General features: G+C 43.1%; 1 protein-coding gene across 1 annotated transcript; it reads left to right on the top strand.

Moving 5' to 3' along the window:
- The first annotated feature begins 735 nt into the window (after positions 1 to 735).
- On the top strand, positions 736 to 11613 carry ATP5F1A (ATP synthase F1 subunit alpha). Its single transcript, XM_073343453.2, has 12 exons — positions 736 to 905; positions 2041 to 2119; positions 4325 to 4494; positions 6430 to 6603; positions 6693 to 6859; positions 7038 to 7186; positions 8753 to 8904; positions 9040 to 9264; positions 9395 to 9502; positions 10204 to 10348; positions 10722 to 10872; positions 11438 to 11613. Exons 1-12 carry the CDS (start codon positions 846 to 848, stop codon positions 11517 to 11519), a joined length of 1662 nt encoding a protein of 553 aa, XP_073199554.1. The 5' UTR covers positions 736 to 845; the 3' UTR covers positions 11520 to 11613.
- Positions 11614 to 14197: the final 2584 nt, after the last annotated feature.

Here is a 14197-nt window from a genome sequence, read left to right as displayed (position 1 = left end):
TTGTGGCACCCTAGAGACTAACAAATTTATTTGAGCATAAGCTTCCGTGAGCTACAGCTCACTTCATCGGATGCATTCAGTGGAAAATACAGTGGGGAGATTTATATACACAGAGAACATGAAACAATTTATATACCTGATCACTCTCGTTACAGTGTGTATGGTAACATTGTTTCATGTTATCTGTGTATATAAATCTCCCCACTGTATTTTCCACTGAATGCATCTGATGAAGCTTATGCTCAAATAAGTTTGTTAGTCTCTAAGGTGCAAGTCCTCCTTTTCTTTTTTCAGAATCCCATGACTCCAGGATCTGGAGCTTCAAGAAAACCACCAAACATAGGGATATTATTGTGAGAGCTGGTGACACTGCGTACCAGTGTGGAATGGGCACTATCATGTTGGCTATGGGACAGGGTGGCAGGGGTCACAAGTTAGCTCTAGCCTCTGCCAGCCTGGACTGGCCTCACCCCTTAGACGGGGCCTGCCTGGGGAAGGGGGAGCTGCTTCTGCTTAAGATGGGTGGGGCCATTTCAAGGGCAACGGACAATTTTTTTTAACGATTTCAAACTGCTTTTTAAAAAAACAAAACAAAACAGGACACTGCCTAAAAACGGTGAGAAAACCCCGAAATCGTGAAATAAAAGGTGTAAGAGCTCACTCTGCGGGAGGGGCTTCAAGAACCGCTTCCGGGTCAGGGCCCGCGCTTGCCCCGTCGCGGCGGGGTGAGGGGCGTGACCTTCCCGCAGAAGGGGCGGAGCGGAAGCGGCCATTTTGTGCGGAGTGTGTAAGGCGCCGGCAGCAGCTGCAGGAGACGCTTCCCGCTCGCTCCTCAGCCCAGCAAGATGCTCTCGGTCCGTGTGGCTGCTGCCCTCGCCCGCTCGCTGCCCCGGCAGGCCGGCCTGGTAAGAACGCGCCGGGCGCGGGGGAGCCGGGCGCACCCGCCGCCATCTTGGAGTCCGGGCCTGGGGTGACATTGAGAGGGGCCCGTGGGGCTGCCCGGAGCCGGACCCCCCCCCTCCCCCACCATCCTCCTCGTCTGGCTGGGCGCTGCGCGGGGCCCGGCCCCAGCGAGGGCAGGCCCGGCCCGGGTCCCTAGGGCGGGAGGAGACGCGCGGGGGTCTGGGAGGGCAAGCGCAGGACTGAACTCCGGGCTGGGGTAGCCCTGGCACCCTCCCGCCCCGGAGCGGGCGCCTTGGAAGCCTTGGGATCCCCGGTGGGGGCTGGGGTGGGAGCGCAGGGATCTCTGAGGCTACTCAGCCCCAGGCAGTGACCCTGGCGAAGGTGAGTGAGGGGCGGTGGGGGCGTCCCGGTCTGACTGGCCTGGCATTTGCTTGTGTTAACACACTGGATTAGACCGTCTTCTGGAAGCCGTGGTGCTGCTTTATGTCTTGTGCAGTCTGCCTTGGTGGCGCCAGCTTCTTTGTTGTTGTCTCTTACCCAAACTCGTGTTCGTGGATCTCACTTAGGAGGGTGAGAACTTAAGGAGGACACTCTGTGCTTAAATTGATTACATTTTTTTTAAAAAAAAATCCCAGTTTCTGATAGTGCTCTTCTAAAATTCCTTAAAAAAAATCAAACGGTCTTGTGGCTTAAAAACCTTTATAGCAAAGAAGAATGTCATTAAACCCCAAGTGCTGTGAGTGATCACCTTGCTTAAAGCAGTTCTGGAAGATGCTCATACACTACAGTGATGAGGACAGCATAGAATCTGAATAGAAAATGCATTAAGTAAACTAAAAATTAGGAACGCTTTACTAGCTACTTTTAATTATACTAATCTTGGGCCTGATCCTTCAAACTGCGTAGGAGGCCTTCTGTTGAAGTCAGTGGGGTTCTGCATGGGGGTATCCCCAGGAAGCAACTTGTGAAATTGAGGCATTAGGTGTTGGGTTTCTGTCTGGAAATTTTTGTACATGCAGATGGCTTTCAAGGTGGTGATGTCCTTTAAAATATTGTTTCTCCTGCATGTTTTTACATAATCAGTAGAAACCCCCCCCAAATTACTGACTCTTTAAACAAAATGCTTTTTGTTGTTAGGTTTCCAGAAATGCCCTGGGTGCAACGTTTGTTGCTACAAGGAACATCCATGCCTCCAAAACTAGTCTTCAAAAAGTTGGTGAGTTCAAAGAAACTTCTTAACATAAGACATACGCTATTCATGCAAATGTACAGGTTCAGATTTGCTAACTAAGCGGCAATATTCACAGCAGATAGAAAGATGACCTTGTGATATGAGTGCTATGTTTCAGTTTGTAACAGTGTCTCCCATCTCCTTGTTTTGTGGAGATTTGTTTATATCAAACCATCTTTTAGAAGTTTCATAGATATTAAGTGACAGGTTTCAGAGTAACAGCCGTGTTAGTCTGTATTCGCAAAAAGAAAAGGAGGACTTGTGGCACCTTAGAGACTAACCAATTTATTAGAGCATAAGCTTTCGTGAGCTACAGCTCACTTCTTCAGATGCATATCGTGGAAACTGCAGCAGGCTTTATATATACACAGAGAATATGAAACAATACCTATTCCCACCCCACTGTCCTGCTGGTAATAGCAGGACAGTGGGGTGGGAATAGGTATTGTTTCATATTCTCTGTGTATATATAAAGCCTGCTGCAGTTTCCACGATATGCATCTGAAGAAGTGAGCTGTAGCTCACGAAAGCTTATGCTCTAATAGATATTAAGCTGTACCTTAGTTATTTTGTTTGAATGACTTGGTCAATTGTCAATGGTATGCTCAAACTAGAGAGAATGGTGTGGTAGTCTTAAGCATCAGATCTAGTTTACCTAGACTGCCTGGAACTGAAGGTTGAATTTAGCCCTTCTAAAAGAGATAAAGGGAGTACCATATGGAAGAGCTTTGAAGTCTTAAACCCCTGGTTCATGTTGGTTCAGTATTCATGCTAAACTCATGGCTTTCTCAAGTGTTTGGCTTTGACCCTGTGTCCTTGGTCATAGTTTCCCTGTCCCTCCAGCAGTATGCTTTCTCTGGTTGGCTGTATTTTCAGTGCTGCTGTAGCCCACTAGTCAAGTGGTTTAATACCTTTCAGGATGAATGAAATTTTTTAATAAAATATAAATGTCTTAACAGCAGGGGCCTAGTTTGTCTACTCTGTTGGTACAAGCTTTTGACCTTAGTTTGGCAGTGTACCATAACCAAATTCTAATGGAGTAGGACACAACTCATTCAATTAAACATAAATTAAAACAAAGAACTAAACAGACTAGATTAATCCTGCTTTGGGGAAAAAAAAAACATTTGTTAGACTAAACAGATTGAAACAAACCATGTTTTGTGTGTGTGGTGGTGTGTTTGTTTGTTTTGTTTTTTTTTAAACAAAGCAAGATTAATCTAGCCCAGGGTGGGCAAACTTTTTGGCCTGAGGGCCGCATTAGGGTGCAAAATGGTATGGGCTGCGTAGGGAAGGCTGTGCCTCCCCAAACAGCCTGGCCTGTGCCCCCCTCAAAACACCTGACCCATCCAACCCCCCTTGTTCCCTGACCTCCCAGAGCACTGCCTGTGCAGTGGTGTGGCTGTGGGGGGGCAGGGGCGGGGCTGGGGGCTAGCCTTGTGGGCCAGGAGCTCAGGGGCCTGGCAGGACAGTCCTGTGGGCCGTAGTTTGCGCACCTCTGATCTAGTCTTAGTTCTTTGTTTTGTTTTTCCCTTGCTTTGCAATAATGAAAATAAACTGTTCAGTTTCTTCATTTGTACTTCCATATGCTAATGCAACACTACTACAGTGTGAGTTGTGAATTTTAGGGGAATGTTCACTTCTTAAACTATCTGCTTTTTATGGGAACACTTCTCTGGGCTTTTTTGTAAAACTTTGTTTTTGCATTTACAGAATTTTAATGTTTATCCAGTCTGACTGAATGCTATAGTAGTCTAGCCACAGTGGAACTAGGTTTAGATCCTGCAACTGGATTAGCCCAGGTGCTCCCAAGTGGAGCCCTGTACACCTTGTTACTACCTGTCCACCAGCTTCTAACCCCTCAGTGGGTCCAAATCTAATGTTTTTTTTGAGAATTAAGTGGTCGCATCTTAATACACTTTAGCCAGCATCACTCCTAAATTCATCATTCTAAGCCTGACAGAGGCGCTGTACTGTTAATGGTGATAGCAAATTCCCATTTAGATATGGGAGCAGATAGGGCTACCATTGGCTGTTCTCCTCAGCAAGCTGTAGTTCTAAAGAACAGTTGTGCCTAAGATCTTGTATTATGCCAGGTTTAACTTGTATTTTCTTGAATTAATGCTCCTAAATTCATACAACTGTTTCAACAAGGTACTGTTCTAGTTTAAAATTATTTGTTCTTACCAGGCACTGCTGAGGTATCCTCTATTCTTGAGGAACGTATTCTGGGAGCTGACACCTCCGTTGAGCTAGAAGAGACTGGGCGTGTGCTGTCCATTGGTGATGGTATTGCACGTGTATATGGCCTAAGGAATGTTCAAGCAGAAGAAATGGTGGAGTTCTCTTCTGGACTAAAGGTAAACTTGATACAACTAAAACTTTGTTTCGGTCTGAGTGATCCTTGTGATGCTAAAAGCGTCATTGGAACTTCTGAGATTTTACTTGATGGCATGCTATGTGCTGAAGCACTTATTCTCTGCTTCATATGGGAGTGCAGGGAATATTTTGAGTAACATTTGTTGTGGAGACCAGAATTTAAATTGGAATCTGAACAATAATGTCACGGTTTTAGCATGTTGGTATTTAGTTTCCCTCTGATGTATCGCTGTCTTGCTGCTTTATTTCTTTGCATTTTCACTTATCCAGTAAGTCTTAAGATAGAAACTAAACGGAACAGGTGAACTTGTGAGGGTCTGAAGGAGGGACTTCCCTAGTTTCAGGGAATGTTTTTTAGTTCAGTGAAGGAACTTTTTAACATGGATGAATACAGTGCACAGTAATTAGCTGGATTCTTTATTCAGGAGTCAGCAGTCCATTATGAACAAAGTAGTGAGATGAACATATTCTGATCCTCACAACACCTGTGAATGCTTGGTTAGTAACTTATGAGTGACTTTTGTTTTCCATATGACTTGTCTCCAAAACAATGGGAGGGAGCTTGAACTTGATACTAGAAGCCAATGGCTACTCTGTTTCAGGGAGTGAGGTGGTTTTTAATCTAACTAGACATTAGATTGCCAAAACTAGTACAGTGAAGGAGCTTTAATTTAAAGATGACTTGGAAAACACACTTCTCAAAGACTACACTTCCCAGGAAGAGTTAATCCAGTATGTGCACCAAAACTTTTTAAAGGGGGCATTGTTTACCCCTTTGAACTGATATTTCAGTTGTCGTACTGAAATATTTACCTTGAGGGAAATTATTAGTACGTCTCTTCTCAGAGCTAACTGTCAACTTTTTGCTATTCTTAAGCCAGAATTGCTTGTTTTAAGATCATAAGAATGGTCATACTGGGTCAGACCAGTGCTCCAGTGATGCATCCCCTGTTGTCAAGTCCAAGATTTTGGCAGTTGGAGGTTTAGAAGCAGTCAGAGCATGGGGTTGCATCCCTGACCATCTTGGCTAATTGCCATTATGGACCTGTCCTCCATGAACTTACTAATTCATTTTTTTTTTTAACCCACTTATACTTTTGGCCTTTACAATATCCCCCCACAAGGAGCTCCGCAGGTTGACTGTGGTTTGTGTAAAGAAGCACCTTGATATTTTTTAAACCTGCAGCCTATTAATTTCATCAGGTGACTTTTTTTGGTTCTTGTGTTATGTGAAGGGGTAAATAATACTCGCTTTCTCCACGTAGCCATGATTTCATAGACTTCTATCATATCCCACTTTAGTCACTCTTTTCTAAGCTGAACAGTCCCATTCTCTTTCATCTTTCCTCTTACAGGAGTTGTCCTGTATTCTAATAATTTTTGTTGCCCGTCTGTTTCTTTTCCAATTCTAATATCTTTTTAGAGGTCCAGTGACAAAAATGGATTTATATAATAGCATTATATTTTTCTGTCTTAGTCCTTATCCCTTTCCTAATGGTTCCTAACATTTAGCTTTATTGACTGCTGCTACACATTGATCAGATGTTTTCAGAGAACTATCCACGATGACTCTAAGATCTTTCCTCTGTGATAAGAGCTAACTTCGACCCCATCATTTTATATGTATAGTTGTGGTTTTCCAATATGTATAACTTTGCATTGTCAGAGTCTTGTCATTAATTTAAAACATACCTCTAGAGGTCCCTTTCCTTCTAGAACCAGCTTAACTATAGATACACATCCTCAGTCTACCTGTTGTGGCAACTTTATCTATGGAGAACTCAAATGTGTTTAAGCCTGTTATCATTCAGAATACCTTCATTTTTTGTAATTCTTAGTTCTTGCAACAGTTTAACCAGATATTAATTGAATTCCTGGCTGCTTCATGTTCCATAATGGCATCACCTCTGTTTTAGGGTATGTCCCTGAACTTGGAACCGGACAATGTTGGTGTTGTCGTATTTGGTAATGACAGACTGATTAAGGAAGGGGATGTTGTGAAGAGGACTGGGGCCATTGTGGATGTTCCAGTTGGTGATGAGCTCTTGGGCCGTGTCGTAGATGCTCTGGGTAATGCCATTGATGGAAAGGTAAATATGGCAAACAAACTTTGCTGTATCTTAGATTATATAGTCACAATGCTTTGTGAATAGCCACAGAATCTTTCTTTGCTTTCAAGGGTCCACTTGGTTCTAAGATACGTAGGAGAGTTGGTCTAAAGGCTCCTGGGATCATTCCCAGGATCTCTGTGCGTGAGCCCATGCAAACTGGCATCAAGGCTGTGGATAGTTTAGTACCCATTGGCCGTGGCCAGCGTGAATTGATCATTGGTGACAGACAGACTGGGTAAGCAATCTGTGTCTTCTGAAGCTTACTGTCTAATGTCTAAGCTGCTAAGGAGCTCTTCCTTTATTGAAGAAAAGGGGTGGACTATACAAAGCTAATCTGTACATGTGGAGGGAAGAAAACAAAGTAACTTGGACAAATTAGCCCATCTGAGTTCTCACTTTCTACTACTTTGCAGCAAAACTTCAATTGCTATTGACACAATCATCAACCAAAAACGATTTAATGATGGAACTGATGAGAAAAAGAAACTGTACTGTATATATGTTGCAATTGGTCAGAAGAGATCTACTGTTGCTCAGCTGGTGAAGAGGCTTACTGATGCAGGTATAAAGAGTTGGAGAAAACACTGGAATTCTTTAAAGTGACTTTCCAATTCAGCTTTTACACTAATACTATTCCTTCTGTGCATTTAATAATGGGTTAACTGGTGCAACTTGATTGATTAATACAAATGTTAAATGTCATGGGAGTGCACAAATCTCCCCAAGAACAAACTGTCTGCTGAATCTCTGATGCACAAGAAAAGAACCAGCTTGATTTCAGATCCCAAATTGTGTTTTGCAGTACTTCCAGTTGGCAGAAAAAGCACATTCTGTTCTTTCCATGCTTGCCTCAGCGACTTCCAGTTTGACAGTGCTCCTGTCTGGGTGGCTTTTCAGAGTAGAACTACGCTATTGATTTTAATGTCTAGCCAGCCCTTCTCTTTGGCAGTAGGCTGGTAACTATACCTGACAAATTGCTGTGCATTGTACACACTTCATAAAGTAGATAAATGAATGTCAAATAACCTGTGTCTATACTTCATGTGCAGATGAGTTTGCACAAAATAAATGGGGCATTTTAAGAGTAATGATAAGAGTAATGATAGCAGGTCAAGCTGAAGGAAAGACCTTAATTGTAGTCTCATGGTTAGTAACTACAAATGTTGTAGGTCGGTGGTTCTCAAAGCTGGTCCGCTGCTTGTTCAGGGAAAGTCCTGGCGGGCCAAACAGGTTTGTTTACCTGCTGCTTCTGCAGGTTCGGCCGATCGTGGAGCCCGCTGGCCGCACTTTGCCGCTCCAGGCCAATGGAGGCTGCAGGAAGCAGTGCAGGCCAAAGGACATGCTGACCGGCTTTGAGAACCACTGCTCTAGGTCAAAAAGAAGGTTCTTCTTTGCTTACCTCTATTTTGAATTCAATAGTCTTTCACTGGTATTTGAAAATACCTGACGCTGATCATGGAGATGTACTGCTTTGTTTCATGGGCAAGTGGTGTCAACTTCTGGCAGGGGGGGAAAAGGTTGAACTGTGCTGCAGTACATTCTCTCTAACATGCTGTAGTCCCATGGAGCAAAGGGCAGTGATAACTTTGCAGAAGCTGAGAAATTGTTACCTTGGAGTCACCTGAGGAAGGAGCCCTTCAGCTTATGCATACTTCAGCAGATAATGTAATACTATAGCAGCAGCTTCATTTCAATTTAAACTATAAATATCTCATTAGAGGGAGACCAAAACGGACTTCATCGCTATTATAACAGGTTTCTGTGAGATTTTATTTTCCTCTATCTAGGGAAAAGTGTTTTTTTGTAAGCCAAAGATAGTTTTGCTTGCTGTTCTATGCATCTTAATTTGAGATTGGCAATTTGACTAAATCTTACAGTACATGTAAACATTTATCAGATGCAGTTCTTAAAGAAACCTATCCTGATAGAAATTTTTCTGCAGCAAATTCCCTAACTGGGGAGTCAGTAACTGAATTGTCTTTGTATTTGCCAAACAATTACTGTTTTAGTAATATGACCTCAGACGTCCATTTTTATGTCCAACGGGGTATGTAATCTAAGAGGAAGAGTCTAAAGTGGTTTTTAAACAAAGCAACATTTATCAATAACTGTCTCAAACTCTTTTCAGATGCTATGAAGTACACTATCGTGGTTTCTGCAACAGCATCAGATGCTGCTCCTCTTCAGTACCTGGCTCCTTATTCTGGTTGCTCCATGGGAGAGTATTTCCGAGATAATGGGAAACATGCTCTGATCATTTATGATGACTTATCCAAACAGGTAAAATGAAATATTCCCTATTTCAAGAAACTGACATAGCTTTGGGAACTTAACACTGGAATTTAAACAGATGTATGATTTAAACTTGTCTTTAGAAATTTGTTACTTTTCTAAAGCATTTTTCTTTTTATACAGGCTGTTGCCTACCGTCAGATGTCTCTGCTGCTGAGACGTCCACCTGGTCGTGAGGCCTACCCTGGTGATGTGTTCTACCTACACTCTCGTCTCTTGGAGAGAGCAGCCAAAATGAATGACTCCTTTGGAGGTGGCTCCCTGACTGCCCTTCCTGTCATTGAGACTCAGGCTGGTGATGTGTCAGCCTACATTCCAACTAATGTAATCTCCATCACTGATGGACAGGTAGGATTTAAGAATCTATTCCTTGTGTGCTGGTGTAATTGAGTGATCTGATAAGTAATCAACTATGCACTTTAATAGTGAGTAAGTCTGTTAGTATTTAGGTAGAAACTTCAGAAATCTCTCTCTTCAGATCTTCTTGGAAACTGAACTGTTCTACAAAGGCATCCGTCCAGCCATCAATGTTGGGCTGTCTGTTTCCCGTGTGGGTTCTGCTGCCCAGACCAGAGCCATGAAGCAGGTGAGCATAAAATAACTCAAATGTTAACGGAACACTTGCTGCTTAAAAACAAAGACCTCTAGGTCCTGTCCTATACTCATTTTCACTTCTTTTTGCTAGCGGTTAAGATCGTAACACACAAAGTAGCTGCACACTTAAAATGTCTTCACTATTTACATAAAGCCAGTTGTAAATGACTGTAAACTCCCAAAGACTAAACCTCAAGAAACTGGTCTCAGCTTCCTGTTTTTGTAAATATTTTTGGAGTTATAGAAATCCCCCCCCCTCTCAATTTAGACATGATGAAATCAAACAGAAGTATCAAACTATTGTCTGTGTTGAATCCAGACCTGAAGGTATTATCTCTGATCAGACTTGTGGTAATCTGTTTAATCAAAATATGAAGGTGATAAACGCTAACTTTAGCTTTAATGTAAATTGCAACATTGTTCTCCACTTACAAATTTACTTCAGGATGCAACACAGCTCCACTACCTGAACTTCTGCTTACCTTCTCAGTTCTTGACAGTCTGTTTTTCTTCTCATCCTTATGCACATTATGGTGCTCTTTTATGCTTAAAAGTGAACATAATACCCATCATATGGACCTGAAATGAACCCATGTTGCTCTGATAGCTTTCTAAGGAAAATAAGTTAGAGGATTTTAGCCGCTTGCAAAATGGAGCATAAAACCAAACCCAATAATTTTTCTTGTATTTTAGGTGGCCGGTACCATGAAGCTAGAATTGGCTCAGTATCGTGAAGTAGCTGCTTTTGCTCAATTTGGATCTGATCTGGATGCTGCTACTCAACAGCTGCTGAATCGTGGTGTGCGTCTGACTGAGCTTCTCAAACAAGGACAGTATTGTGAGTTCCCTGTCTTTTTATCCAACACTTAACTAGCTGGGGAAGAAACAAGTCTGGGTCCATAGCAAGGTCAGACCGGCTGCAGCCAGTGGGAAACACTTCAGTCCTTTTGGGTGACTTCTGGTTCTGATATGATGTTGCTAGGCCACTAGAACTTTGACTACTAATCATCAGGTCAGCTTGTTAGTACAGCTACAATAACATAAAGCTGAGTAGTTGTGAACAAGTTATGTGCAGAATGCAATCTTCATTATTTTTGAATCATCTTGTTGCACATACACTGAGCTTTCTAGGGACTCCTGCACAACTCTGAGCTATGTTCTGAGGCCAGAAATACAGGTGGGCTAACACTACCCTCTTCTCTTCTGTGCAGCCCCCATGGCTATTGAGGAACAGGTTGCAGTCATCTATGCTGGTGTAAGAGGTTACTTGGACAAACTGGAGCCCAGCAAAATCACCAGATTTGAGAATGCTTTCCTAGCCCACGTTCTGAGCCAGCAACAGACCCTTTTAGGCACAATCAGGTATATGTGTCTTCAGTGTTCCCACTTGTATTTTAAAGGTGATGTATGCATAAATACTTCAAACACAAAGATTAAGATTCTTATTGGTATGTAACAGTGGAGTCTTGAGCATTGAAATTGGATTTTTAAATTGTGTAAGTAGAGAAGGAAGGGATGAACTATTTGAAGGATAGCAATGGAGGGCACATGACCTGGTCTCTAAAACTTACCTGAAGCATATTGGATTATCTTGAAGTAAAGGTCACTGGCAACAAACAGAACCTCATTTAACCTAGATACTGAGATTTGTGCCAGAAGTGTACTTTTCTTCTCACCACAACTGAAGTCTTACTATTGTTGTTTCCACAAAATAGTATATTAACTTCAGTAGTACACTCTAAAGTACAACTTGATGCATTACCTTTGCATTCCTGTTCACTCACTTGCTAGCCTGCCACAGACCTCCCACTTACTAGTTAGCAAGATTCTAGATCGCATTGGTGGTGGTGGTTTTTGTCAAGGGGGAGAGGTTAAGGAATGACGTATTGGGTCTGAAGTGTAATTTGTGCCTGTCTTTTTCTAACAGGACTGATGGGAAGATCTCCGAACAGACAGATGCCAAGCTGAAAGAAATAGTCACAAACTTCCTGGCTACTTTTGAAGCATAAACGCTTAACTGTTCTAATATGCCACACTGTTTGTCACTGATAATTCTAGGGCTCTAACTCCATTCTTCAGAAGTTTGTGTGACTTGACTGTACAGATATCTCCCTGAGAATAAAAGGTCCCATGTAAAAAAGCTCTAGGCATTCATTATAAACTGACACCTTTCTATCCAGGTATTCTAGGTGTGGATACATAAACTACTAAAACAACACAAATTTAAAATTTTAACTGATAAAACTCCCTGAAACGTTCCCTACTCGTTGAAGTGCTGTTTATAATTCTGGAAAGCATGTGGAAAATATAAGGCTCAAATTTTGTCACAATACTCAGATCAAATTTTGCTTAATGTAAAACTATTTGTCCAGGGATGGCATTGAGAATCTAAAGTCTTAAAAGCTAAAGTCTGGGTCCCTTCTGGTTCACTTATCAATAGGAAAAGATTCTGTAGCTGAAATGAACAGTTCAGATACATGGTGGGCTGGTAGCAGGTGCCCAGATCATAATGACAGGTACTAGAAACCACGTAAATCACATTCTCCTATAGCTGTACTGGCCCTGCAGCATAAAATATCTGCTCAATGCATGTATTTGGAACCTGGAGAAGCATGCATTGAGTTAGGACTGTCTAGGAATCTTGAGTTTGGAGCTGTCAGTCTCCTGATCACAATCCCACTTTACAATCTTCCCTTCTCTCTCTTCTCCTCTTCCCCCTTCTCCTCCCCCCCCCCCCCCCAGTAACCAAGAGCCTCTATAAATGGACTTTGTAGCAAGTCATGAACTTGAATTGAGGCTGAGAATTCTATCCGCATTCCTACCTAACACTTTTGGGGACACTTCCTAGAACAAATGGTTTCTGAATATGTTCAATTCCCTAATGTAGAAAACTCAAGAGGGGTAAAGGACCATTCTAAAACTCATGCATATGAAAGGCCCAGGTACTACTTGCCCCCATAACGCTAATTTCAGTTTGGGGGGGAAAAAACCATAGCTATTTGGGGAGAGCAGGGGGATATTTAGTAATGTTCACTAAGTCTCTTAAGGGAACTGAAGTTTACAGTAAACTTGCTATTTCATTCTTAATTGCTTTCAGCTCTGGCACTAGCCATTTCTATTGCTTGAGGTATAATGTACACAGCATGTACCAGTAGCCTGTCGCAGCTTTCAAATCTGTATATGTGTCTCTCCCACTTTTGACATGATTCAAACAGCAACTCTTAGAAAACTAACAGCAAGCAGAGGAAGCAAACAGTAACCAGACTGATATAAGGCTGTTGTACCTGTCTTGTTGCACTATATACACTTGGAGTTCTGTGCACAATGAAGAAACGTCCTCCCACAGGTTGTCTTTGCTTTCCAGCAGAAAAATGGTTTTGGTGGGGAAGCGAGGAGAATCTGCCCCAGTGCTTGTTCACCCCTCCCTGGCAGCATGGGTAAGTCATGTGTGTGGTGTGGGGATGCCCTGGCTGCCCAGGGCTGTTAGTCCTGGCTGGGAGGGGGTGGAGGAGTTCCTCCTCTGCATGGAGCAGCTGGGTCTGGGTCAGATCACCCTCCCACAGAAACTCCCTTGGCTGCAGGAAGCTCTGCATCGTGGGGTGGGGGCCTGATGGGGTCTGAGGCTCCGCAGAGGGGTTTGGGTCTGGGGGGAGGAGAGGGTGTCTAGGTGCACAGGGGTTGGACAGGCAGGGGCAGCAGCTCAGTGGACAGTGATCCCCCTCCCCCCACTTGCCCCATGGCTCCTTCGCCGCAAGGAGCAGGGTCACTGTATGGGGAGCTGTTCCCCATATCTGCCCAACCCCTATGCATCCAGGCCCCACCCAGCTGCACTCTGACCCCCCCCCATCCCAAGTCCCCCCCTTTCCCAGCTGAGCTCCCCCCACCACACACACATTGAGCCCTAGCCACCTATACCTGGACTTTGCTGTGGAGTCCCATTCCCCCTGCATCCAGAACCCCTACCCTTCCTCCTCCTCCCCCCCCCCCCCCCCGGCCAGAAGCTCCTGTGCATCCAGATCTCCACTGTTCCCAGACCCCGCACTGACCTGCTTGTACCTATGTTGTGCCACACAGTACCCTGGTACTCCCTGGGGGAATTCTGCACCAAAAAATTAAAAACCTGCATACAATATTCTGCACATTTTATTTGTCAAACATCATCCTATAAATTACACCACTTTCAAATATTTTGAAATAAATTACTAAAATATTTGAAAGCATAAATAACCCTCAACACTTTTCTCCAGGCATTGGTTCTGGATCACTGAGCACCCTTCAGCTTTAATTTACAGTGGTATTTTAAGTGCCTAAATAGGCAGATAAGTATGCAGACATCTAGTGGAATTTACAATAACCACCTTATCTGCTTGTGTGCACACCTGCTTCTGGAGGTGCTTAGTGTAACTTAAGTGCTTAAATATGTTATGTAAAGTTGCTAAGTAACAGCAGTCCAACCCTTACTAATATGTGATTATGGAACAAATTGCAGTAGAAGCAATCAGTGTTCTCTCTAATTTTTTCCATCCATGTGTGGAATGAATTTTATGTGCACCATCTTGAGGTAATGTGTGGATGTGCACCACCAGTAGAAACAAAAAAACCTAGATATATATTTAAAAGTTACCATAGGGATAATTACTTCAGCCAGGACAGGTTAGGCATTTTAGAACTTACACTTAAATTTAAT

The sequence above is a fragment of the Lepidochelys kempii genome, chromosome 5 (assembly GCF_965140285.1).
Source record: "Lepidochelys kempii isolate rLepKem1 chromosome 5, rLepKem1.hap1, whole genome shotgun sequence".
NCBI classification, from domain to species: domain Eukaryota; kingdom Metazoa; phylum Chordata; order Testudines; family Cheloniidae; genus Lepidochelys; species Lepidochelys kempii.
Note: the sequence above shows the minus strand (reverse complement) of the source record. Positions and strands in the feature narration are given on the sequence as shown.